This window comes from Podarcis cretensis, assembly GCF_951804945.1.
Source record: "Podarcis cretensis genome assembly, chromosome: 8".
NCBI lineage: Eukaryota > Metazoa > Chordata > Lepidosauria > Squamata > Lacertidae > Podarcis > Podarcis cretensis.
This window is the reverse complement of record NC_137177.1, coordinates 71,213,449-71,241,396: the sequence shown is the minus strand read 5'-3', so window position 1 is coordinate 71,241,396 and position 27,948 is coordinate 71,213,449. Positions and strand designations below refer to the sequence as shown.

At 43.7% G+C, this 27,948-nt stretch overlaps 1 protein-coding gene across 4 annotated transcripts in view; it reads left to right on the top strand.

The window, feature by feature from the left end:
• The window catches only part of PRDM16 (PR/SET domain 16), a 448,370-nt gene that overhangs the window by 169,575 nt on the left and 250,847 nt on the right, over positions 1-27,948 (top strand). For all 4 annotated transcript variants that reach the window (XM_079986789.1, XM_079986791.1, XM_079986788.1 and 1 more), the window contains exon 2: positions 163-512. In XM_079986789.1, the coding sequence (XP_079842915.1) occupies positions 163-512 (350 nt within the window). The remainder of the gene's footprint in view (positions 1-162; positions 513-27,948) is intronic.

Below are 27,948 nucleotides of genomic sequence, written 5' to 3'. Positions count from 1 at the left end.
AGTCCTTATGAAGCCTGTCAGGTCCTCCCCTGGTTCCACAGAGGCCTGTTTCTGAGGCTAATCTCACTGCCTTGGTACCCAGGGAGTGCTTGACGATTCCCTTTGCCCAAGAGAAGAGGATTTCACCGCTTATCCCTTTCTGTTTGTGTGTGTGTTTTCAAGGTGACAACGAGATTGTGAACAACATGTACGAAACCGAGGCAGACCTCCTAGCAGGCGAGAGCGGGGAGGAGGAGACCGAGGACAGCATCATGTCCCCCATCCCCGTGGGGCCGCCATCCCCTTTCCCCGCCGGAGAGGACTTCAACCCCAAGGAAGGCTCTCCGTATGAAGCTCCCGTCTACATCCCCGATGACATTCCAATCCCGCCCGACTTTGAGCTGAGGGAGTCTTCCATTCCAGGCGCAGGGCTGGGCATCTGGACCAAAAAGAAGATTGAAATTGGGGAAAGATTCGGGCCTTACATAACCTTTCCAAGGACGACGTTGAAAGAAGCAAACTTTGGATGGGAGGTAAGAAGGCTTTTGACTAATACGATGGTGATTGGTTTGGCTTTGGAGGACCTCCAGGACCGGGAAGAAGAGTGGCTTTGTTGATTTCATGTCTTCGTGGATATTCTGATTTTTATTGTGCAATGATTATTTATTGTTATGAATGTTTCGGTTTCAGTCCCACAAACACACTTTTTGGAAGTTCCACAGCCATTCTTTATAGGGTCCATGGCCTCATAAGATTGAATTCTTGAGAAATGGCTTTTTTTAAGGGCTTTGTGGGAAATTCAAAGTTCAGCACTGATGGGAATGCTGGTTTAAAAGGAGGGTAGTGGTCAGGGGTTGGGCTTGCTGGCATTTGGGGGTGGGGAAGCAAATGTCCACTTGCTAGCATCAGACCCTTGAGAACCTCCCCCTTTTATTTGTTTGAGAGCCAGTGTGGTATAGTGGTTAAGAGCGGTAGACTCGTAATCTGGTGATCCGGGTTCAATTCCCTGCTCCTCCACATGCAGCTGCTGGGTGACCTTGGGCTAGTCACACTTCTCTGAAGTCTCTCAGCCCTATTCACCTCACAGAGTGTTTGTTGTGGAGGAGGAAGGGAAAGGAGAATGTTAGCCACTTTGAGACTCCTTCAGGTAGTCATAAAGCAAGATATCAAATCCAAACTCTTCTTCTTCTTCTTTACTGTTTTGCATTTCTATCTCACCATTTCTCCTAGGTGGCTATGTGGTTCTGCCCCTCCCCATCACAACAACCCTGTGGGGTAGGTTAAGCAGAGGGACTGTGGCTGGCCCATGGTCACCCCAGTGAGCTTCATGGCTGAGCAGGGATTTGAACCCTAGTTCCCCGGTCCTATGCTGACATTCTGAGTACTCTGTACCATGCTAGCAGAAGGGCTGAGAAACTCTTGCAAAGGAAGACAGGTTTTCTCTGTTTTCCAGATGCATAGAATCTGAATATACTTGGAACAGAATGTGTGGGTGTCTTAAGAACAGCAACACTGCATAGAATGCTGTGCCCACAGACCTAGTTATATGTTCAGTTTCTGACAGCAAAGCTTTTAAAACCTGATTTTGTAAACAGTCTTCATATAGTTATTGAACTCACTGCTAAATATCTCTAGCGGTATGAGAAGTCCTGCCCCCCCTCTCCTCACAAAATATAAACATGATGGACAATTTTCTCTTAACTTTGACAGGAAAACTGGAACTAGAAAAGCAGCTCACTTTCTAGGAACATATTTGAGAGCTCCTTTTTTTTTTTTTGGTCAGGCAATAAATGGAACTGCTGGTGTTTTTGCTTCCTGTCCTGGGTGAGAGTCAAGGCAAACACGAGATGTAGCTGCTTGACAGGTTGCATTTGCTTCCCACTAAACCTGTCGGAAAGGCGCTGCTAGTTTTAGGAACTTCTTCTCTCAACAGGCAGGGAAGCTGTCCAAAAGCAAAACTGACTGGGACCTGTGTTAACCTCAAAAAACACAAAAAAAAACCCAAACTCACACAGCTGAGCTTTCTTAAGCAGGGGACTCTTGTCACCATGCTGAGACCTCTGTATCCTGGCCATTCTGCGTGGATAAGTACAGTGGTACCTTGGGTTACATACGCTTCAGGTTACAGACTCCGCTAATCCAGAAATAGTATCTCGGGTTAAGAACTTTGCTTCAGGATGAGAACAGAAATCGTGCTCCAGCGGTGCAGCGGCAGCAGGAGCCCCCCCCCCATTAGCTAAAGTGGTGCTTCAGGTTAAGAACAATTTCAGGTTAAGAACAGACCTCCAGAATGAATTAGGTTCTTAACCCGAGGTACCACTGTACATTCTTAGCTAGGTATGGGAATCTATGGGAAGCTACCACTTTCTCACCCCCAAAAAAACCTCTGTTGGGCTGCTTCATAGAAAACACTTTTTAAAGCAAAGGTAGGAAACCTGCCTGGGGATGCAGGTGGTGCTGTGGGTTAAACCACAGAGCCTAGGACTTGCCGATCAGAAGGTCAGCGGTTCGACGGGGTGAGCTCCCATTGCTCGGTCCCAGCTCCTGCCAACCTAGCAGTTCGAAAGCACGTCAAAGTGCAAGTAGATAAATAAGTACCGCTACAGTGGGAAAGTAAACGGCATTTCCGTGCACTGTTCTGGTTCGCCAGAAGCGGCTTAGTCATGCTGGCCACATGACCTGGAAGCTGTACGCTGGCTCCCTTGGCCAATAAAGCGAGATGAGCGCCGCAACCCCAGAGTCAGTCACGACTAGACCTAATGGTCAGGGGCCCCTTTACCTTTACTTTAGGAAACCTGCAGCCAACTAGATGTTATTGGACTCTAACCCACATCAGCCCTGGCCAGCATGACTGATGACCAGGGATGATGGGAATTGTAGGGCCACAGCTTTACCACCACCCCATTTTAAAGCATCGGCTGACGCACTCTTGCAGCCCAGTTCCTCCTGACCCCCTTTTTCCCCAAGGGGGGGGGTGTACCTCAGAGAGGGAGAGAAGGAAGAAGGAACAGAGCAGGCAGCACCATTCAGCTCCTGCATTTCCTGGGCTGAATGGAGCAGTCCTTTACAGGCGGGAGTTGTGAGGCTGGTAGACCCCTTGATAGAAGTGCAAGCTGTGGTTTGAGTCTCTGCAAACTCAACAGGTGGTCTGTGCCTATCTTGGATGAGGCCACCTCTGCATCGAGCATGGATGCTCACATTTTTGAGCACCTCTGTTTTGAATAGTGATTCCATATATCCACAGGAAGCTGGTCCATTAGAGCACAGTGGCAACTGCCCCAGCAATGCCAGTCTGCTCTCATCTCAGCCAGGTCCTCTCATCTCATGCGGAAGGTTAGAATCCACATGATCTGCCATGGAGGGCTTGCAAACTTGCATGGGCTGGGAGGAAGCAATGGTTTTGTCCATCATTGGCTCTGGCTCCCCTTACTGTTGAGCTCCCTGCCTTCCAGCCTATCAGTCCCAGTGAGCACCAGCCACCACTGCATGTACCTACTGCTGACTGTCATTGGTGATGTCTTTGTATATAGTACTTGATCTGCAAGGATAGACATCTTCCCGCTTGGCACTTGTGGTGGTCCTCTTCACCTGTGATGATAAATAATTTTCCTGGCAATCACCGGATCCTGCTCTTCTCCTAATCTGAGCATTGTTAAAAGAATCTGGCTAGAAACCAGATCATCTCCCAACCTTCCTTCCTCTTACATGTGTGACTTTCCGTGTTCTTAGGCTGGCATTCCTGTTGCCATTGTACATCTCCCCTCCCTCCTCCCTTGTACCCCAAAGGTGTTGGGAGGGTGGAGGATTTCCTCTTCACAAGGCAAAAGTGTGATGCTTTCCATGGGGACAGATTCCAGAAGAGCGGCCTTGTTAGCGAGGTGCCGGTGGAAAAGGCATTGAGAGCTGTGGCATGTAAAAGATCTGGCTGATTTATTGTCGAGCCAAGTGTCAGATGCATGAAGTGGCAAGGGTTTTTCACATCCTGAATGCGATGCATAAACAGTTTACTTTGGACACTTCCAGAGGCATCTGGCTGTGGCGTGGCCCCAGTCTCAGGCCTGGAAAAAGGACGGGGCAGCCAAGTCTTAAGACTCCTGTGCCACTGGCTGAGGAATCCATGGAGGGGAGAAAGAAGGCAGAGAAAAGCATTTCTCCCTGTTTGATTAGACTATAACTCATGGGCATCCAGTGAAGCTGGGCATTGGAAGGTTCAGGACAAGCATAAAACGACAGAATTTTGCATGGTTAAGCTACTGTCACAAAAGGGAATGACAGACACCAGCTTGGGTGGGTCTGAAAGCGTATTAGGCAAATTCCCAGGGGATAAATCTATCAGTGGCTACTTTCCACGTTAGGTGTGTTAAACCACCACTATCAGAGGCAGCAGTCCTCTGAAGACCAGTTGCTGGGAATCACAGGTGAGGGGAGAGCATTTCATTTATTTCGTATTTATTTCATAAAATTAATATACCACGAACACAAAGCGACAACCGCAAAGTGGTTTGCAAAAAGGGTAAAACCACATATCAGTGAAAAAGAGTTTGGAACAGTAATTCAAAACATTTAAAACTGCTGCGCTCAAGTCCTGCTGTCAGGCTTCCCCATAATGGGCATCTGGTTGGCCACTGTGAGAAAAGGCTGCTGGACCAGATGGGCTTTTGACCTGATGCAGCTGCAGGGCTCTCCTTACGCTCTTATCTACTTGTGAATTGGAGTGGGTTTGTGACAATCCACCTGTGCTTTGGAATGCGAGACAGGACCCCAACAGGTGAGTTCCCCTAAGGCCAAGTCACCTGAAGGTTTAAGTACTTCCTGCTCTACTATGCTTGCCCGGTGGCAAAGAGGGGGAGGTTAGGAGAAGAAGTGCTTGGGTTGGGGAGCAGCCTTTAAGGCATTGGTCCTCAACCTGTGGGTCCCCAGACGTTGTTGGACTACAACTCCCATCACTCCTAGCCAGCATGACCAGTGGTCAGGGATGATGGGAGTTGTAGTCCAACAACATCTGGGGACCCACAGGTTGAGAACCACTGCTTTAAGGGCTCACACTCTTCAGGTGGGTGGGAGGGCATGAGAAAGCCTTTGTTGGAGCAAGTTGCTCACCTGGAGCTTTCCATAGTCCTGCAGCCCCTCACCCACTGCATCACTTGGCCCTTTGAGTGCCTGTTGTGGATGGATCAGGACATGGGATACTGAACTAGGTGAATGTTTGTTCAAGCAAAGCAAATGTCCCATCATTTCATGCTGAAGCCTGCCCACCCCAATATACAAAACCATGCATGTTTAATTCAACAACAAATCAGCTCCTTACCCATTCTCCACTACTAACACTTATGACTTCATCAAATACTCAACACAAATGGAAATCCATTCAGTGGTTGTTGCACCTTCAGTTCCCACCATGTTCAAATATATAAAAGGATGTCACATAGAGGAGGGAGAAAGGTTGTTTTCTGCTGCTCCAGAGAAGCGGACACGGAGCAATGGTTCCAAACTACAAGAAAGAAGATTCCACCTAAACATTAGGAAGAACTTCCTGACAGTAAGAGCTGTTCGACAGTGGAATTTGCTGCCAAAGAGTGTGGTGGAGTCTCCTTCTTTGGAGGTCTTTAAGCAGAGGCTTGACAGCCATATGTCAGGAGTGCTCTGATGGTGTTTCCTGCTTGGCAGGGGGTTGGACTCGATGGCCCTTGTGGTCTCTTCCAACTCTATGATTCTATGAGTATGGGCCATGCTGGCTAGGGCTGATGGGAGATGAAGTCTGAGAGGGCCACAGGCTTCCCATCAGTCATTTAATCAGATGACAGGTTTAACTAGCCAAATCTGGGTTCGTATTCAATATAATCCTACTCAGAGTGAGCCTGTTGAAATTAATAGGCATGGTTAACTTAGGTCCATTCATTCTAGCCAGTTTCATCTAAGTAGAACTTAGATGGCTGCAATCTCTGGAATTTTACACACCATCCCTAACCTTCCCACCATCTGTCAATGAATCAGGACTTCTGCTCAGGTTGCCCAAGAAGAACCAATCACACGCAACGCAGCCACCCCACACATGTGAATGGATTATTGAATGGAGGAATAAATATCATTAACCTATCAAAACTACCTCCTCCCACTCCCCCCCCAAAAAAAAATGGTTGGGGGGGGAAAGGATCCTTTGCCAAATCTCTCAACAGCTTTCCACTGCATTTAACAAAGGTGCCTCAGAAGATCTTCCTGCCCTGGGATACTTCAACCGTGAATCTCATAACTTTCGGAATGTTTGATTAGCACCACCTTACGGAGTTGCTTGCAGAAACATCCTCCTTCCCACCTCCTCTTTTTTTTTTTCAGCCTTGGAAATATCAGGCCATTCCAAGCAGGGTGTGGACATGAAGGCAGGCCTGGATTTGCACACATTAAAATATACATTTTATGAGCTAAACGGAAACACCTTGTGGAATGAAGGAAAACATTCCTTAAGGAGCGCAGCACGTCAGTTGTATGTGTGTGGGGGGAGAGAGTGTTGGTTGGCTGCTAAACAGAGGCAACTTCTGAAGGCCGCATATGCAACCCCTTTAGAGACTTACTGTAGCTTTAGTCCAGCTTTCCCCTTTGGTAGACAAAATCACCCACCATTCCCAGCCAGCATTGGCAGTGGTCAGGGACCATAGCAGTCATAGTCCAACAACATCTAGGGATTCAAGGCTGGGAAAAGATATTCTAGGCTGCTCATTGTTCAGAGGGTTTCATGTGGAGTCAGATACCTGGTGCATATTTTTTATAAAAAAAATTCTTCTCCCTAAAACTCCTGGCTGTCACTCAGTTTGGGATGGAGAATTTCTCATATACATATACATATACATATACATATATATATATATACACACATATATATATATATATATATATATATATATATATATATATATATATGAAACATATTAGTTATCATTCATACAACAGAACTTCACATCTTATACAATCTTTTTGGACTTCCATCAGCCCCTCTGATGGTCTTCCGTTCTTATCACTTATTCTGCATTTCTTAAATTCCTATTGCCTTTAATTATCTTAACTAACAGTCCCCCTCATTACCTTTTTTTTTTTTTTGCAATATTTCAAATAGTCCACCTTACAAAACTTCTTGCAAACCTACAAGCGTAATATGATCATCACAATTACTCTCCAAATAGTCCGTAAATTTATGCCACTCTTCTGTGAATCTCTGGTCCCGCAGATTTCGAATTCTTCCTGTTAATTTATCTAATTCTGCATAGTCCATCAGTTTCATCCTCCATTCTTCTTTTGTCAGTAATTCTTCTTGTTTCCAGAAACTTAAAACAGGATGGAGAATTTCTCAACCTCATGGTTCTAAAGCAGAGGTGGGTAGCCCGCCCGCCCCCAGCCCTGGGGTAGAGGCTGATCTGTTTCCCCAAACAATTTTTCTGCCCCCATCTTCATAAGACCCCACTGATTTTGGTGGTAGTAGAAAGAAAGAAAAATAAATAAATAAGCATTGGCGTTGCCCTTCTAGAGCTGAGGAGTAGGTTAGGGACAAAAGAGAGGAGGTTGGGGACAAAATTAGAATGACTTGTCTCTGCCTATCATTGGCCCTGGCTCAACCTCTCTGTTGTTCTGCCCTGCCAGTCCCAGTGGGCACCAGCAGCTGCTGTGATAACCCCTCCCTCAACTGATCTGCATAGATCAGATGAGGAGACAGGCACTGTTCACCTGTGGATACCTGTATGTGTGTGTACTGCGTTTCTGGCCTACTGTTCAATCTGGCCTCTTTTGCTCGTTCTCTGGTCCTGCCCAATTGCTCTCTAGTCCCGAATCCTAGTTCCCAGCCTTCTGACTTCGGCTCCAGACTGCTTCCCACGGCCCAGCCCTGGCAGATACTTCTAAAAATGTAAATCATTAAATTGTCCCTGATGGATGTTGAGGCAATAAATAGTATCCATTGTGTACATGCATTTCTGACATCCCTGGGTTGCATCCAGGCTAGGTTAGCCTGGTCTTCAAAACAAATGGAACTTCCGTCATAACTAATTTGTCCTCCTGGTTTCAGCGGGACCTAAATTAGTCCTTACTCTGCCCTCTAAATCCACCAGTAAACATTAAATTGTATATACACATAAACCTTTTTTAAAAATGCTTTTCAATGGAACATTCCAAAGTTCCAAGAAAATAACAGCAGCAACATGGTGTTGTAGCCCACACTACTCCTACTCAGAGTAGACACATTAAAATTCATGGACATGTCTATTCAGGTCCATTTATTTCAATGGGTCTAGGCTGAGTAGGACTAACTTTGGATACAACATTTGAGGGTTGTTGTTTTTAATGGAAAGAGACCATAATTTATTAGGGTAACACATGTTTTGCATGTAGAAGGTCCCATGCTTGGGGCTTGGTACCTCTGGTTAAAAGGACGAGACAGCAGGTGGTGTACAAGTCTCTTCTCCATCTGATACCCTGGAAAGCTGCTGCCAGTTAGAGCAGAGCAGGAGTAGTTAATGTGGTGTCCTCCAGATGTTGCTGGACTCCAACTCCCATTGCTCCAAGCCTCCATCATCTGAAGGAAGCTATGTTGCCTATCCCTGGAACAGACAGCACTGGGCACTGTCTGACTGTTGTGCCTTCATTGCCAAGCTGGTGGGCTTCTGAAAGCATATGGCGGCCACTGTGGAAAACAAGTGGTTGGACTAGGTCAGGAGTGGGGAACTGCAAGCCCAGGACCTATGGTCTATCTATATCAAGCATGGGCAAACTTGGTCCTCTGGCTGTTTTGCGACTACAATTCCCATCATCCCTAGCTAACAGGACCAGTGGATGATGGGAATTGTAGTCCCAAAACAGCTGGAGGGCCAAGTTTGGCCAGGCCTGATCTATATGGTCCTCAGGATTGTCGCCAGGTCACACTCCTCACTGGTCCTCCTTTGCAGCCTGAGTGTTTTTCCTGAGTGGTGTACGTCCCTGGACTCGACTCACTTGCTTGCCTGGCTAAAGGATATAGAGAGGTGTGATTGCTGAAACTAGCCTACTATATAAAGGTCACATTTCTAGTTGTTTCTCTCTTCACTTTTGCCTCTGGCCACACCCACCATTGGCATGTGACCTTCTCCACTGCCTGCCACAAGGTAGACCAGAAAGGAATGTGGACTTTGGGTTGAAAAAGGATCCCTTGCAACTGGACAAGGCTGAGCTTCGGTCATAATTCAGCTGAGCTCTTTCTGGGCTCTTGGGCTGACTTAGCAGGTTGTCTGGAATAAGCATATATGGACAGGATTCAAGGAAGCACAGCTACCTCCCATTGATTTCAATGGAAAAAGTTAGTTACAATTATGTTTGCAAATGGGTAAGGTCATATTGTATAAGGTTCTCAACCCATTCCCTCTTTGGGACATCTGCCATAGCAAATATATGTGGTTTTGTGTCAAGGTTGCAAAATCCTGGATGTTTGAGATTCCCTAAATTGCTCTTAATTCTTGGAAGTTCCATACAAGCTAACAAGAACCTATATTACTTCTCCATAACCTTGCAGCAAACTTTTGTCCTTTTCTTCTTCTGATAAAAGTCTTTGTTTATTTTCACATACTCGGTAATGCTTCATATCTCCTTTCTTTCCTGAACGCCAGACTCAGTACAGGCCCTTTCTATTATCTGTCACAAATGTTGTTGACTTTCCAATGCTATTAATTTTTATTTTTCGCAGTGGACGTGAGAGAACACACACTTTCCTAGGAGCACCTCACATTTCTTCAAAGCTCTTTGTTTCTTCGGCTACTACAGAAAGCAACAAATCTTTGTCTCCTAACGCAAACAATTCTCAGCTACCCAAAAAAACCCATTGGACTTCCATCTTCCGTTCTCCTTATTAGCAGTGATCATTACTGGGGCTCCACCAAACGTTCACCAGATTTTATTCACTGTTTTAACAATATATGTTGTTTGTTCACTATGCTGCTGCTTGAATTAAGAATCACTTAGAACAGCACAACCTATCAGGGACCACATACTGAACAGGCTGATGTCATGACACTATACCTGGCATGACAACAGTAAATATAACCAAATGGGTTGACATAACCAAATCATAATTTGGCTATATGATGCTATCACTGAGGGCAGGTGAGGGCAGTGTTTTGAACAAATGTGCACATGTTCTTTGCACAGTATTGCACATGTTCACCCAGACATCCATTCCATCCATTTCTGAGAATCTGTGATTTATTTATTTTTTCATCTGAACAAAATCCACTTTCATATTTAAATACAATAAGATTGATGGTCATGGCTAAATCAGCACTGTTGATTTCAAGTGGACCTACTCAGAACAAGACATACAGTGGTACCTTGGGTTACAGACGCTTCAGGTTACAGACCCTTCAGGTTACAGACTCCGCTAACCCAGAAATAGTACCTCGGGATGAACTTTACCTCAGGATGAGAACAGAAATTGTGTGGTAGTGGCGCGGCGGTAGCGGGAGGCCCCATTAGCTAAAGTGGTATCTCAGGTTAAGAACAGTTTCAGGTTAAGAACGGACCTCCAGAACGAATTAAGTTCTTAACCCAAGGTACCACTGTAGTTGGTTACAACCCAGATTTTATATGGCATTTTATGTTAAAATACACCTTCTAAAATGTATGTTTATTTTTATTTTATTTTGTCGTCACTGAGGAATGTGTTGGGGAAAGTGTGAAAGCTGATAATTAACTCCACTTCCAGTCTGCATACTAGGAAGACTTGTGGAATTTGATTTTTGCAAATTCCATTAAACAAACATGATCTGCAACTCCTGGACTGGGATAGACAATGCAGTGTCCTTCCAATGATATTGAACTTCAGTCCCAGATGATGTGATCTGTGGTCCAACATCACCATGTTACCTTCCTTTGTTCCAGGAGTGGCATGGTTTATACAGGTATTTGCAAACTGTCCCTACCTGTGAGTAATGCCTGATTTGGCTCAAAAAGCGGCATGCATTAATGTGAGCCGATTTGGATCCCTACATTGGCCTATCTTTTTCCTTGCGAAGAAAACTCAGTCCAAAATGTAGAATGCGCTCGGTTATGCTGCACGATGGGATTGCATTTTACACCCTCCTCCCTCAAGCTTATTATTCCCTTGCTTGCTGACACAGAACGTCCAAGTCACGGCACCCTGAAATAAATCACACTGTGTTTTCCCTTTATTACCCCTGGGTCCTTTGAAAACAAAACCTGGAGCAGAGGTGGGGGGGGCGACACATGCATGCACAATGATCTAGATCATTTATTGAGTAAATAATGACATTAATCACAGCATTGTTTATTTTGCTAATGAAGAGCAGGCTGAGAAGTGACATCCTGGAGAGTAATATTGGCCACAAAATCATGGAAGGCTTTGCATCACTAAAAGCCTGAAGGAAGCTGAGCATGTGATTCTCTTTGCAGAGAACATGGCTTTTGCCATCATAGAGATCAGTGGGATTCACCTACTTTTAATATGTGTGCAGGATTACACCACCAGAGTGTAACTGTCTTAGGAGTCTTGCTTCCTTGGAGATATTTTTTTTTAAAATACAATAATTGGATCCTTTATGGAGGGGATTTTCCAAGTAACTTGATTTTCTTTTTTTCTTTTATCTTTTTGTAAATCCATACATTTTTAAAATTGGGGTGCGGGTGGCGCTATGGTCTAAACCACAGAGCCTAGGGCTTGCCGATTGGAAGGTCGGCGGTTCAAATCCCCGCGACAGGGTGAGCTCCCATTGTTCGGTCCCAGCTCCTGCCAACCTAGCAGATCAAAAGCACGTCAAGTGCAAGTAGATAAATAGGTACCGCTGTGGCGGGAAGGTAAACGGAGTTTCCGTGTGCTGCTCTGGTTTCGCCAGAAGCAGCTTAGTCATGCTGGCCACATGACCCGGAAAAACTGTCTGCGGACAAACGCCGGCTTCCTCGGCCAGTACAGCGAGATGAGTGCTGCAACCCCAGAGTCATTTGCAACTGGACTTAACTGACAGGGTTCATTTACCTTTATGTTTTTACATTTTTAAAATGCAGGTGTTGTATAATGGAAAGTGCTGTTTATTATCTATGCTGCCTTAAATGGCACTGTTCACAGATACCCTTTGTTATCTCATTGCATGATCTGAGATCCACGTATGGGTGATGTTTAGTGAGTCAAGACTCAAAGAGAAGCACCACCTTTGACCTTTCAAAAGTGACATTGGTAGAGATCCTTAGCCAAGCGGCACTGTCTAGGGTTTATTTTAAAAGACCAGTCCTGCTTGTATCAACTCCTGATGTAATCTGTTGTTTGTCTCCCATTGCCCAAAGGAATGCTGGAAGCTGCCTTACACAGTCAGCATAGTATTGTCTGTTTTGCTTGGGACTGAACCCAGAGCAGATGCCCTACTGCACAGGAATGCAGGGCACTGCCTATTCCAGGTCGGATCATTTGTCCATCCATCTCACTATTGTCTCTAGTGGATGGCAGTGTTTCAGACTTAGAGATGTTGAGGCCTTCTGCATGCAAGGCAGATGCTGTACCACTAAGTTATGGCCCTTCCCGACTCATTTCAAGAGAACTTGGTCTTCATCCTAGAAATGGCTATGAAATGTCCAAACTGCTGAAAGCAAATGTCTTTCCAGCTGCCTCTCTCTCTCTCTCTCTCTCTCTCTCTCTCTCTCTCTCTCTCTCTCTCTGATGCTCAACCCGTGGATGACATTAGAAGCAGGCTAAGAGGTCACTCTCGGCCCCCGTGTGCCAAGAAATCCGGGACTGTGCTTGGAATGAGTTGGAAACATGGGTATATAAGGAATAAGAGGGGAAGCAAGAGACAGACAGACAGGGAGGGGGGAGGATGTGTGCACACCCAATGAAAGAATGACTAAGAATACCTCTGTGATATTTCGCCATTTATTTCCATAAGGGGTAATAACTCATCGGTAATCCGACAGAGGGCATTTTCCTTAAAATAGAACACTCTGATTCACAAGCAGAAATAGGAAATAAATGTTTTCTTTTCATCTTTGAGAGACATCTATGAATACCAGCCTCTGAACCTGGTATTTTATCATCTCTATTAAAAACAAAATTGAGAACGAGTGAGAGAACCAAGAATAGCCCATTTGTGACCATGGGGCTTGAAAAATAGCCTTTTCCCCTTGTCAGGGAAAGCTTGCAAGAATACAGGGCCCTGTTTTCTTTTCCCTGGAATGTTATCCTTTCTACAAATGCAGTCTTCTGCACAATCTGGATTTCTTCCCCTTGGAAAGTCCGGTCAGGAAAGAACGTTGAAGTACAGAAGGGTATTTTGCCATCACGCCCTTAAAGAAGACTCAGGGCACAAACTTATGGAAGAAAGGTTCTATTTATTGAAATCGAGCGTCTCAGAGGCTCTGCAAAATAAGTAATCCATTTTAACCAAGTTAAAATATAGTCTGAGCAGAGAAGCTGCCTAATGCAAGAGGGATAGAATCATAGAATTGTAGAGCTGGAAGGGACCTTGAGGACCATCTAGTTCAACATCCTGTAATGCAGGAATATGCAGCTGTCCCATATGGGGATCAAACCAGTGACCTTGGTGTTATCAGCACCACTATTTGTTATTTCTCAGTTCTCATTTCCATATCACTTTGTGATTCTTCTTATTATTATTAATCAGCATTTTAATGTGGATTTCTCACAACGTACACATTTCTGTATGCATGTTTGTTTCATATGCACACTTTGGTAATAGAATGCATTTTTGTTCCCCTTGCCTAATTTACACCTTCTGAAACAGCACATGAACACAGCCATCTTTTGAAATTAGCACTTCTCTGGATTTTGAAGAGCAACTTTCCAGCCAAGAAATGTATGCAAAAATGCATGCGACAGGATGGCGTGTGCGTAAAACGCACATATGAATGAAAACGACCTGAAAAATGCATTTTATTGGAGAAATTTGTGTGTAAATTTGGCAAAATTGCAATCAAAAATTCGTATATTAGGATAAATTTGCATTAACGTGCCGATCAATTTACATGGCTTTTTTTAAAAAGGAAAAGGAAAATTGCACATAGATGTGTCAATGTCGGGAAATGAATTTAAGATTGGAAAAAATGAGAAACTAAAAGAAACTGATATGAAGACATAGTGGTGTTTGCGCCATTTTGATGAGCTTAAGAGGTTGGCTCTCCCATTTACCAAAACATGGCAAATTTTTCCATCCTTGACAGGTTTTTTCCCCACCCCTCCCCCACAGCCTCCATATCTAGTCTTTCCTGTAAGCTAAAAGCTTCCATACTGTCCTCATTTTGGGGTGGGATTCAGTCACATATTGGCAAATTCATGTCATGCAACTTAATTTGATGGGGTGCTCTTGCACAATGCAATCTATTGTGGGGGTTTTTGTGATAATGAAAGTGAGGGGGTCAGTGCACTGAGAAGTGTGGACTAAATGCTTGCTTCGTGCAATATCATGTAACTTAATCTGTCCAAAAAATCAGAATGAGCCCCAAATAAATAGCCAGATTCATCTCACTCCTTTCCTCCAAAGACATCAGGATGAATGCTCAAAAGGGCGGTCGTCTGGAAGCAACCTGTGTCAGTGTTGCAGGTGTTCATTCATTCTATGCCATTTCCTCACCAACCAGTTTATCTTAAACAAAAACAACAACTCCTGTAGCTAAATTTTTATTTTATCATTCAGTGCACATGTATTTTTGATGTATGCATGTATGAATTAATTTCATCATAAAATGTGTATTTTAATGCATTTGGTATATGCTTTGAGCAGAGAACTGTTATAACAGTGCAAAATTCAATGCATGATTACATCCCGATTTGTCTATTAGTTCAGGGGGTGTGAATTAGGTTCTGCTGGTTTGAAAATCTGGGCAAAACAAAATTCTTCTTCATCCCAACTAAAAAACCCACAGATTCATTCGCGCAGCTCTTCATTCTTTTTCTTCCCTTAAACCCTCTACAAAGCAAACAGATAAGAGGTTCCTGTTCAGACCATGAGGTTAGAAGTGGATGCTGGTTAGACTTAATTAAGATCCAGACTGATAACCATTAAATTGGTTCACAATGAGTGAGGAAATGCAGGTTCAAGTGGAAAGGGGAAAAGGGGAAAAAAAGCAGGGGCACCTCTCTGAAGAGCCCATTCCCTCACAACTCATTTCCCCCCTCCCCAATCTGTCTGGACTATGTTACTTGCCCCAATGTTCTTGAAATTCAAAGTGTCTTTGGAGAAAGGAGAACATCTCTCTTCAAAAACGTCCCCTCATTCTCCTCCAGAGCTGGAATTTGCTTGGCCTTGTGCCCGTGAGTTATTTCTAATTTGAAATTTGGGATGGCAGGACTCTCCTGTGAAATATTGCTAGGTTTATTGAAGCAAAGTATTTTTTTGGGGGGGGGGCTTACCACAATATTTATCTGGCATTTTACTTGAGCAGAAACCTCCAGATTAGCTTCAAAATTTCACTCCTGCAGAATTGACGGGCAACTGATTTTGAAAATTCATCTGTGGCCCCTCCTGCTTTGTGAAAGAGCACAGATTTATGATGAATGACAACGGTGTTTGTAAGTACTTGAGAGAAGGCCTTTGTGCTGCCTGCGGTTCTTATGTCCTGCCTCACAATAAGCTTATACGGAGGGCAGCTCATTCTGTGAAGAGAGGGAGGTTGGATTTCTTCCTACCTTTCTTTATCTGATTAGCCAGCAGTATATTTCTTCACTTTGAGATAATGCCCAGGAAAAAAGAAATCTTTGGTTTAATTGCACATCTTATTGTGTCATCCCTGTTCAATCATGTTAGAAAAATACCGGCCTTCCCCCCCCAAACTCACACCCACCTCCCCTTTTTCCCATTTAGATCTTACTAAAGTCCATTCTACCTTATCAGCACAGTAATTTCGCGAGCAGAGCTTAAGTTTTCTGCCATTTAGGTCTTGCCCATTGTCTGTCGCAGCTGCAGTCAAGATAAACCCTCACCCAGAACAAAGTTGGAATGACCTTTTACAAGCTGAATCTGCCTTGTTTCCCTCTAGACTAATTTATCAGCCTTCATTTCAAGCCTAGATTCTCAGCAGAGGCCTGAAAGAACATTACGGAGAGCATGAATGAACAGGGGGATTAAGATGCTTGGCGTCTCCCCCCTCTATTTTCTTTTTCTTCTTCTCCTTCTTGCCCCTTTCCATCAGACACCTTCTGGATTTACTGAGATGGATGTAAGCTGTAAACGACCATAAGTTGTGAACTGCCTTAAACTTGGGATAACAGACACTGATGACATAAGAAACACTAGACACATGTTTCGGGACAAATGTGTAAAGGAGAAGCTAACCATCTTCTCCCCACAGCTCGGTCACCTATGCACCAAAGCATTTGAAAGAGCCAAGTTTCTCCTTATCTCATAGCAGCTCCTGACTGTTTGGCCTGAGGCAGCCTTGCACATCGTAACAAACTGAAATGGCAGGTGCATCTCTTTCAAGAGGCATAGCACATTTTTATAGCATGGAAACCCTGAAACAGATACCTGCTTGCCATTTCCCTTACAGACACATGCAACACCTCCCCATACTAAAGCCAGCTCACTCTTGCATCGTTCACACAATTGGCTATCTACCATGGCCACTCTTTTACAGATTGCCGTGCTTCCCTGGTTTGGGTGGCGTTACGGCTGAATGTTGTGTGCAGTCTGTCGAGCCTGGAAGGTGATGTATATTCTGAACTCTGATCTCCCAGGCGAAGGTCCAACGTGCTGTCAATTCAGCCTAGAGACTACAGGGCAAAGCACAGAGTGTGGGACTGAGCAGGGGTGCCAACTTGAACAAAATATTGGGGGGTCTAGGTAAACCCCACCCCACCGAATCGAATGAATGATGTGGTGCATGCACACCTATTGAATGACAATGCCCATCTACTTGGGGGGCTGGGGGCTGGCTCGCTCAAATATTGTTTTTGGGGAAAGAAGACCCCTCATCCCCTAGGAGTTAGCTTCTATGGTACGGAGTTGTATAAAATTTAGGTTCTCAAGAATCTCAGCTTGCCATATATATATATATATATATATATATATATATATATATATATATAGTGGTACCTCAGGTTAAGTACTTAATTCGTTCTGGAGGTCTGTTCTTAACCTGAAACTGTTCTTAACCTGAAGCACCACTTTAGCTAATGGAGCCTCCTGCTGCCACCGCGCTGCAGGAGCACAATTTCTGTTCTCATCCTGAAGCAAAGTTCTTAACTTGAAGCACTTTTTCTGGGTTAGCGGAGTCTGTAACCTGAAGCGTATGTAACCTGAAGCATATGTAACACGAGGTACCACTGTAAAAGCAATTTCTAGAACTTATGGTGGAAAAGTTAGGGTTCAAAGTGTGTAGGCAATGCTAGCTGAACTCTCAGAAGCCAATGAGGTGGTTGACTAAGATCTCCATTGGCTGGAGGAAGGGCTTCAGTCCACAAGCAGACATGGATAAAAGAAAGATAAACGAGGGAGATTTGCTGCACTTGCATAATGCCTTAGAAGGCTCAGAGTTCAGCTGTTCACCATGGTTTGTCAGAATTGAAACAAGCAACGAGTTTAAGCATTTTTTTCTTCCCTACTCCCCTTCTCATTTGCCCAGCTTCAGAAGAGTCCTTGCAGTTTGTTTGAACTACAGTTACCTCTGATGTCCCAACTGGGAAACTGTGGCTTAAGCACTCCCTATAAACCAGGCTGGCAAATGGTGATTCCGGAACTCATCATCCCTCACTCCTGCAAACCATGGTTGTTGAGCAGGGAGTGTTACAGCTGAGCCAAGCCACCTCCCTCCAAGGCCATTGCAATTGAAAAGCTGGTAGGGTTGGCATCTTACACACAAGGAGAAAAGTTTGTAATTGATGCATCAGTGGGATAAATGCGAGTGTGATAATTGTGTGGAAGGGAAATGTTAAAAGGAAGGCCATTCCTTTGGTAGGCTTCTTTTCCCAAGGTTTCTGCAGCTAGCTTTTTCCTCCTTTCGTAAAACAACTCACAGAACCAAAATGTTCTGCCCCAAGGAGCTTGCAGAGTATGTAGAATCTCTGGGACCCTCGATGCTGTTTTTTTGTTAAAATCCTGTGTGCTCATTAAAATCTATGCACAGCTGCAGTGCCCTTGAAAGCTAAGCTCCTCTCTGCTTGTTTCCCAGGAAACTGGACCCCAGCCAAAGATAACCTGTCCTATTTAGTGTATCTGTCTTTTGCCCAAAATCTTTTCTGTGACAGCCCTCTCTTCCCCCTCCTCCCCTCTGGATTTGGATTCAGCTTTGGGGGGGGGGGGAGACCTGTCAGGAGCAGAAATTCTTGCACGGCATAGAAATAGTGTTTCCTCTTTTCTTTTTAATGGATTATGGTCTTTCCTTCTCTATAATACTCTGGACAAATGGGGCACTGCCCCATCAACTTCAGCCTGCTCTCAACCAGACGTCATCTGTCTATCTTCTTACTTACAACCAGTTCAGGGGGTAGAGCTGTCTGTCAGTTTTCTCTTCTTCAGTATGGAGGACAATGGGGAAAACGTTAGATTGAGTTGACTCTGTCTTTCTTTGGCTTTGGTTCCAAGGGGCACCAGCCACCACTTTCATAATATTCCCAGTACTGTGGAAATCCCTCCCTGTAGCTGGTTTTGAAGATGCACCTCTTTTCCTTGGCCTCTGAAAGGTATACAATGTACTGTTCCCCTACATTCCATTTGTTTGTTGATTCATAAATTTTGTATAGTGTTTTAGGACTGGGGTTGGGTTTTTGGGTTTTGTTGGAAGTCTTGGTTCATTTATGCAGAACAGGGGTTTGCATGGGTTTAAAACAGAGTGAGAAGCAATCATATTCTCAGACTATCCCTGTACCTTTAAGCTGTCAGCTTACTTCTCTACCTCCTTCTTGTCTTGACCAATACATCTTAGCTTTCATCCTGTTCACAACCTCCTCCTCCTCTTCCTCTTCCTGCCATTTCTCCCTTGGACCTCAAGATGAGAGGCCATCTTTAACTATTCCTTGGAGGCCCTTGTGGATTCTGCCTCCTAAAGCAATTACCTCCCCTTACCTCATGCGTGGGCCGGCCCTGTGTCCGAGTTCTGCATTTCCTACAGTAACCGACTGTATCATTTTCTAACCTACAAGCAGTTCTCTGTTGTGTGTGATTGGATAGATCTCTGCATTTCCAGCACCTGTTTCTTATCGTATATGTTAACTCATAGTAAGCCCATCACATTCCATTTCTGGATTAACTTGTGGTTGTTTTAAAAAGTTGCGTGGAACTTTGCATTCCAGCACACATTTTGTTTGTTTGGTTGGTTGGTTGAATGAGTCTTCAAACTGCTTAATAAATAATCTCTAAGCAGTATACAAAAGTAACACAAAGACTAGAAATCAGGGCACTTGCAGAAATGCATTTTTGGGGCATTGACTTGTGATGTGTTTTAGGGTAAATGTGTCACAGGTAAAAATAAATAAATCCTGAAATGATCTAAGTGATCTTCACAGGGGCAGGTGGTTCTTCAGGTAACATGGCCACAAGTTGTTTGTAGTTTTATACATTATTAAGAAGACCTTGAGCATAGCCTGGTGCATTATGTGTTTTTATGTTTGCTTTGTCTTAAAATACATTTCCAAATGCATTTTCTCTCCAAATAGGCATTTTGAAATATATTTTGATTTTTCTCAATGAGCTGAGAACCTGCGTCAGAACACTTGAGAAGCACAAACTTTGGTTAAGAACAAGGTTATGACCCACAGATTAGATGTGGAGGTGTTGATCAAGTCAATTTGTCTTGGGATCACAAACACTTCTCAATATGCCTTCTAATGATAGCTCTGGCCTTTGACTCTGGGGCTGCCAGGTCCCACCAACTTTTCCCTGACACACATTTATAAGCATGCATATATATATATATATATATATATATATATATATATATATATAATGTGCAAGCTTTTATTCTTTTCATTTTTAATGATCACATTTTGAAACTGCATGTGAATTTTCACTCCAATGACACAACATCTGAAAAGGTAACTTGTCAATTCAAGAATATTCACCTCTCCTTCTCCTTTAGATCCATTGGTCTGAGCAGATGAATTTAAGCCCATGCAGAGCCCTGCAGATTTTCATTTTATATTGGTTCATTTCATTTTGGTCTTGTTTATAACAATGGATATGCTCTTAATTTATAATCAGTAAAACTGCAGATGGAGTTCAGGGGATAATGTGCCTTTTAGTTTATTACCTGTATTATCACTGTTACATTTTCTACCCTGTTCCTTTATCCTTCATGATTTGTGTTTTCTCTAGACCGACATTTTCCTCCTCTGATGAATTAACTGTCAATTGAAGTTAGCGAGATAAATCAAAACAAATGGATACTATGCACCATATTGACTTTCTTACTGACTGATTTTGAAAAACCACTTTCGGAAAACTACACCAATATTATGTTCACTTGGTCCTGAGCCAATTTGCACATGAGGGCTGGGGGTTGGGGTTTTGAGGGGCGGGCGGGCTGTCTTTTATATATTTCTGCCATCCTGTTCGACTTTTGTTCTTATTATGTCTGGGGAGAGATTTGGCTTGAATGTAGGGATTTCAAGACAATAAAATGTATGCTTAATGTTGGTTACAAGAGGTTAATTTAACGGTGTGCTGCTGTACTGGCTTATTTTTCCCCCTTTTTTATTTAAACAATTTATATTCCACTTAACTACAATTATCTCTAAGCAGTGCATGAGAAATACAATACAGAAAAGGTAAAAAAAAATGGATTAAAATTATAAAACCAGCGTTCAATTAAAATTTTGCTATGGGTGGGCGGGGAGCACTCTTCAATAGGTGCCAGTGGTTCAACAGGGAGGGGGCTCATCAAATCTGAACTGGAAGGGAGTTTCACAAAATTGGGCCTACGGTACTGATCATATGAGGATATAGCCAATACAGCCAGGGAATTTGTGGTGGGATGATGATGAATGGTCAGAGGGAGAAGAGGGGGAAAACTGGAAGAAGGAGGTGTTGAAAGCTGGAGAGGTGACAGGGCTTAGTGAGCAGGAAAGTCTGTGGCAGAGAGCAGTCCAGAAGCATAGGCTGGAGAGGAGGGGGCCAAGATCAGGCAGGCTGCTGAAGAATCCGGGGGGGGGGTGTCCCCATTCTGCTGTAACCAGCTTCTCCTCCCCCCTTGGTCTCCCAGAACCAGAAGAGGCATGGAAAGGGTGGAGCAAAGATAGGCATGATGCAGAAGTCTCAGATTGCTTGAGAAGGTCCCAGGAGAGGAGGAGACTTAAGCAACAGTGGGAAGGCGGGGACCTTCAGTCCCCACAGCTGCCTCATACAGGCAAGATCTACCAGGATGAGTGGCTGTGCTCACTAGGTCACCTGGCCTTCTGGGTTGACTTTGTTTCCTCGATTAAAGTGTTAAATTCACTGAGGCCATGCGATTTATTTCTGACCTGCTCCTGACTCCCACTCCTGACACAGATTGACTGCTTGTGCATCTTCTGTTTTGGCCAAGCGGGACCCCCACAAAGGTTCAAAGCCTGGAAAGTACTTGGGGCTCAACAGAAATTGCCCAGTGCTAGATGCAGGAAGCCAGTTCCAGGTAGACTGTAAAACAGGGGCAGCTAACTTGTAGGCTTAAAGATGTTGTTGGACTACAGCACCCACCATCCCTGACCATGGATCATGATCACTGAGGCTGGTGGGAGTTGGAGTGCCAGCAACATCAGGTTAGCTACCCTGGCTGTAAAAGGAGGAGGAGGACCAGGCTTTTCAGAACCTGGGAGAGCTCCCATACAGGGCTGATATTGATGTGATGGAGTCGGAAGCACAGGTGTGCCTTTCTGTCTCCAGGCAGAGCCTGTTAACCAGGGAGTGAGCCCCAGCTCCACCCCTGGAACAATAGGTTGTCCTGGCAACTTGTTGCACAACAAGTTGGCTAGGTAGACTCAGGCCCTGTCTCCAAGGATGTACTGTTGGGTAAGCAGACCCAACCCACTTCTGGGAGTGCCTGCTTGCTTGCCCAGTCCCAACATATGGGATGAGAACCACCCAAATGTCTGTGCCCACCTTGCTCTTCAAAAAGGGAGGCCAGGGGGTAAATCTGGTATCATGTACCATACTGTAGAGTCCTGCTTCTGAATTTCTGAGTCATGCAACCTGCAACCTAAACTATGTTTAAACTATGCAGCAACTTCTGGAATAAAGTCTGGGGGGAATAGTTGAGTTGAGAGTCTGAGTACTGTGTCTGAGAGTGGGAAGCAGGATGCAAGGAGGCAGAGTTCAGCTAAAGATTAGGAGAAATGTTTTAATGGCATGGATGGTTTGATGGTAGAATGGGCTGCCATGGGTGATGGCTAGACTGACATCTGTCAAGGATGCTATGGTTGCTGTGGCAGGGTTGACTAGATTCCCTCCCAACTCTGTGATTCTGTGAATTGCCTGAACTGAATAAACTTTGTACTGGAAGTGATGTGGAGTAACAAGAACATTATCTGTGTTATGTGAGCGGTGTCTTATTCATGCATGTAAGCCCTCGCCTGAGTGTGATACAGAGAGACCCACACGCAAGCTGTCCCAAGCATCTTGAAGCAAGAGCTAGGCAAAAGTTGAATAAACAAATTGAAACGCACAGTACCACACCATTAGGAGTGATGTTAGTAATCCTTTAACCAAGCCACTGGCTGATGGGCACTTCCATTATTTTGGAAGGTTGAGACTACAGAGCAAAATGTGTCTAAAAATAGTTCAACACTCGTCTCTGTCTTGCTCTGTTCTTTCAAAGATACTTTGCTTTCCTGACTTGATTTTACATAAGACAGTGGTGGTTTTCAGAGCATTGCTTGTTTTGGAAACTATGGAACATTTTGTGATCATGACTCCAGCAACTGTTTTATGCTGAGTTTTCCACTAGGGAATGGAAGTTCAGCTGGCACCATAAATTGACAGAACAAGCTCCCCACGAGAAAGAGAGCTTTCCATTATTTCTCAAGGAAGAGTTTTTAGATCTTTGTGCCATGATCTGTTTTCTGGCATTGTTTCAGGATTGGTTTCTTCAGAATTATTCTGAAAACATCTTTTTAGCGGTGCGTTGTCCATAATTTGGGGAGTGGGCATGTTTATTTCAGAAAAAAAGAGAATTTTGTAGCCTCTTTTTTGTAATAAAATAAAATGAGGTGTTGGTACCTATGCTTTGACAAATTATAAAATGCCTCTCCCACCCCACTCCTCTACTGAATTTTGGCTTACAATTTGGTTTGAAAAAAATCCAAGCTGGCTACAACTTTCCATAAGGAAGCTTCTCCTCCCCAGGTCTTCAAACATCCTCTCGTCTTGCCCCCCAAACCTTTAGAGTGGCTGTAACAGGTTGGCCTAACTGTTCCAAGCAACATGGGACAGGGTGATTTTTTTTAAAAAAAAAGGATGCTGTCATAGTTTGGGCAAGAGGAATATGCTGGCAAGCAAAACATTGTTGTTAAGAATTAAAAGCTGGTGAGTACCCTCCTAATGCCCCTGGGGTGAAAGAAGTCTAAAGCAGGGTTTCCTCACCACAGGCTTGCCAAGTTGTGATGCTCTCTGTGTGTGTCTTTGTGTATAAAATGAGATGTTGATGCTCTGTACCAGCACATATAATCAGATGGAAAGCAGAGCTTGTAGCAACCCAAAGACTAATAAATGTATTGGCATAACTTTTTGTGGGCATTTCTCAGATGTGTGAAGTGGCATCCTAGGTGGTTAGGGAAGAGGACATGGGGTGGGGGTTGTGTGGAGAGAGTCTCCTCCTTTAAATTCCTGGGAGTTTACGTTAGTGAAGCCCTCACTTGGAAAAACAATATAACTCAGGTGCTTAGGAAGGCCCAACAGAGACACCATTTCCTCAGGGTCTTGCGAAAGAACAATGTTAAACAACAATTGATTACCTCCTTCTACCGGTCCACAATAGAAAGTGTCCTCTCATATTGTATCACAGTGTGGTATGTTGGCTTGACAGCCACGGACAGAAAGTCTTTACAGAGGGTGGTGAACACAGCACATGATATCATGGGCTGTCCCCTGAGCTCGCTAGATGACATCGCAAGGGATCAATGCCTTAGGAGAGTGAGAAATATTATCAGGAACAATTCACACCCCGGCCAGCACCTTTTTAATCTTCTACCCTCAGGCAGAAGATATAGAAGTATAATCAGTAGTACCAACAGGCTAAAAAACAGTTTCTATCCGTGGGCTGTTAGGCTGCTGAATGGAAAATAATATAGTGCAACTTACTTTCGGGGATGGTGTGTTGTGCGACAAGCACACAGAGCGCAATGAGATTGAGTGTTTGGGGGGGGGGACTTAGTTAATTTCATTGTACACAGGTTGTACATTGACAATAAAGGTATTATTATTAAAGTGGAGTAGATAGTGTGATGGGGTTTTTGTTGTTTTTTTTAAGCCAAGCAATACAAGAGATAGAGGTAGATGTGCCACACTCCTAGGCAGAACTCAAATAGCTACCAGAATCAATCAAAATAGATTAATCCAGGGTTGCCAACATAGGGTTGTATCCAGTGATGCCCCGCTCAAAGTAGACCTGTTGAAATTAATGGATCAAAGTTAGCGATACTCATTAATTACAGTGGGTCTACTCTGAGTAGGACTAGCATTGCATACATCCATAGGATTTATTTATTATCCTGTTCTTTCTTTCTTTCTTTCTTTCTTTCTTTCTTTTTTAAAAAAATATTTATTCAAATTTTAAAGATTACAAAGAGAAAAAATAAAAAAGAAAAAAAGAAAAAGAAAAAAGACAGAAAAAATACAAACAATTGAAAAAAAAACAGATCAAACCTTTACATCACTTGCTTTCATTCACTTACTTCCTTGACCTCCTCACACCTCCCATTTTTGTATTCTAATTCAGTTAGATATTTCAGCAAATCCTTTCCAGCTTTGTTTTTATCTTAATATATTGTGATTTTGCATTCTCTTCTTTCACCAGTTCATTTTTACTTAATCCTTTATATCTTTTCTGCTAAAACCACATAATTCTATTCCAACATCTTTCTAACATTCCTTAATTTTACAATATTTCTGAAGATAAACTTTAAATTTTTTCCAATCTTCTTCCATCGACTCTTCTCCTTGGTCTCGGATTCTGCCAGTCATCTCAGCCAGTTCCATGTAGTCCATCACCTTCGTCTGCCATTCTTCCCGGGTGGGTAGATCTTGTGTTTTCCAATACTTTGCGATAAGTATTCTTGCAGCTGTTGTGGCGTACATAAAGAAAGTTCTATCCTCCTTTAGCACCAATTGGCTGACCATGCCCAAGAGAAAGGCCTCTGGTTTCTTCTGGAAGGTATATTTAAATACCTTTTTCATTTCAATATAGATCATTTCCCAAAAGGTCTTAATCTTTGGGCACGTCCACCAAAGGTGAAAGAATGTACCTTCAATCTCTTTACATTTCCAACATTTATTATCGGGCAGATGATAAATTTTTGCAAGCTTGACTGGTGTCATGTACCACCTGTAAATCATTTTCATTATATTCTCTCTTAAGGCATTACATGCCGTAAACTTCATGCCTGTGGTCCATAACTGTTCCCAGTCAGCCAGATTTAACCGTTTCATCCTGTGTATTCCATTTCAACAGCAAGTTATACATTCTTGAGAAATTCTTAGTTTTAGGATCTAACAATTCTGTTTCCAATTTTGATTTTTCCACCTGAAAACCAATTTTCTTATCCAGATTAAAAACCTCCCTTATTTGATAATAATGAAGCCAGTCTCGTACTTTGTTTTTTAATTTGTCAAAACTCTGCAGTTTTAATCTATCTCCTTCTTGTTCCAAAATTTCCCAATATTTCGGCCAGTTTGCCTCCATATTGAGTTTTTTCAGAGCCTTAGCTTCCATTGGTGACAACCACCTTGGGGTTTTATTTTCAAGCAAGTCCTTATATCTTATCCAGACATTAAACAGTGCTTTCCTGGCAATATGGTTTTTAAACGCTTTATGTGCTTTGACCTTGTCATACCACAAATATGCATGCCACCCAAAGACATTATTAAAACCTTCTATGTCCAAAATGTCCGTGTTTTCAAGAAGCAGCCATTCTCTCAGCCAGCAAAAGGCAGCTGATTCATAATAAAGCTTCAGGTCTGACAGGACAAATCCACCTCTTTCTTTAGCGTCAGTTAAAATCTTAAATTTTATTTGAGGCTTCTTGCCAACATAGGGTTGTATCCAATGATGCCCCGCTCAAAGTAGACCTGTTGAAATTAATGGATCAAAGTTAGTGATACTCATTAATTACAGTGGGTCTACTCTGAGTAGGACTAGCATTGCATACATCCATAGGATTTATTTATTATCCCGTTCTTCCTCCCAAAGGAGCCCAGGGCAATGTGTATCAACCAATCTATATGTTCTAGCTCAAGTAGTAAGCAGCTGGACAAAATGCATAAAGGCTTAGGACCTGAGTGTATGTTAAGCACAGGTTAAGTTGTCTGAGATTAAGTATGCCGGACAGTTCTCTTAACAGCATTCAGGACTTTGTGGCCAACAGGTAGTCAAGGACCTGCGGAAGAGGGTGTATGCACTAGAGCTCAGAGGAAATGGAAATTCGACAACGCCTCACACCTACGACTACATGCGATGCTAGCCCTACTCAGAGCAGCCCCAAAGAAATTAATTGACATGGCTATCATAGACCAAATAATTCCAGCAGGGATGCTCTGAGTTGGCTGCAACCCCATTCTCTCACCTGGAAAGAGGTGCAAAATGCTTAATCAAAGCGATCTCTAATTATTGTACAACTAAAATGGTAAACAAAACACAGCTAAAATCCATACATTTTTTTTTTTTTAGAAAAAGAAACTAATATAGTTGAAATAATAATTATTAAAGCAGGAAAGAACAAATCAGTAAAACTTTGCAAATGACTATGGGTAACTGGGTAGGCTTGCTGAAATAAATATATTAAGGTTTCAGCAGGTGTTTAAAAGAACATAGTGTTGGCATCAGTAGCATATGGGAGCCAATGTGGTGTAGTGGTTAAGAGCAGTGGACTCGTAATCTGGCAAACCGGGTTCGATTTCCCGCTCCTCCACATGCAGCTGCTGGGTGACCTTGGGCTAGTCACACTTCTCTGAAGTCTCTCAGCCCCACTCACCTCACAGAGTGTTTGTCGTGGGGGAGGGAGGGAAAGGAGATTGTTAGCCACTTTCAGACTCCTTCGGGTAGTGATAAAGCAGGATATAAAATCCAAACTCTTCTTCATTGTTGGGAGCACCAATCACTCGACCTCCTTTTGGCTGAGTTGCAGCTGTGTGCCAGGATGCGGTGGAGGGGGAGGCAGTGGCAAATTCAAACGTGCTGTCAGAAGCGCCAGATCGGCTTTGCCAATGCATTTGCAGTATGCCTACCATGCCAGTCACCTCACCTCTCCACCTCTCCATTCTAGTATGCACAGGTGACTCATATGGAGGGAGTACAGTTGAGCGGCTCACTACTGGAGTTTTCCTGCCTGGTATCGGTAGGCAGGGAACAGAAAAGCCTGCTTGCTGGTGTCTGGTTGGCCCCTGGAGATAACAGGGTTGCTGGGCTAGGTGGGCCTTTGGCCTGATCCAGCAGGCTCTCCTGCTGTTCTTATGGGATAAGACTATCCCTCAAGTCCCAGTTCACACTCAGTGCATTGCAATATCTGTTGCATTGCTATAAATTTGTGCCAGACTGTGGGAACAAGTGTCTGTCTTGGCGTGCGATTTAGCCATTGCTCATCTTCATATATATGCCTGTGTCAGGGGGTTGTGCCAGGGGTGAAGGGAATGGGAAGGGATCTTGTAGAGTTGAAAAGGTTTTTTAAAAAAGAGGAAGGGGGTGGGGAGAAGAGTGCACTGGAATGGGCAAAGGAGAGAGAGGTAAAGCCGTCTCAGCAGTAGGTTAATTGGAGAGCGGAATAGGAGCACAGATAGGAGCATGCAGCTCCCACGGACAATACGCTAAAGAAGCTGGAGCTGA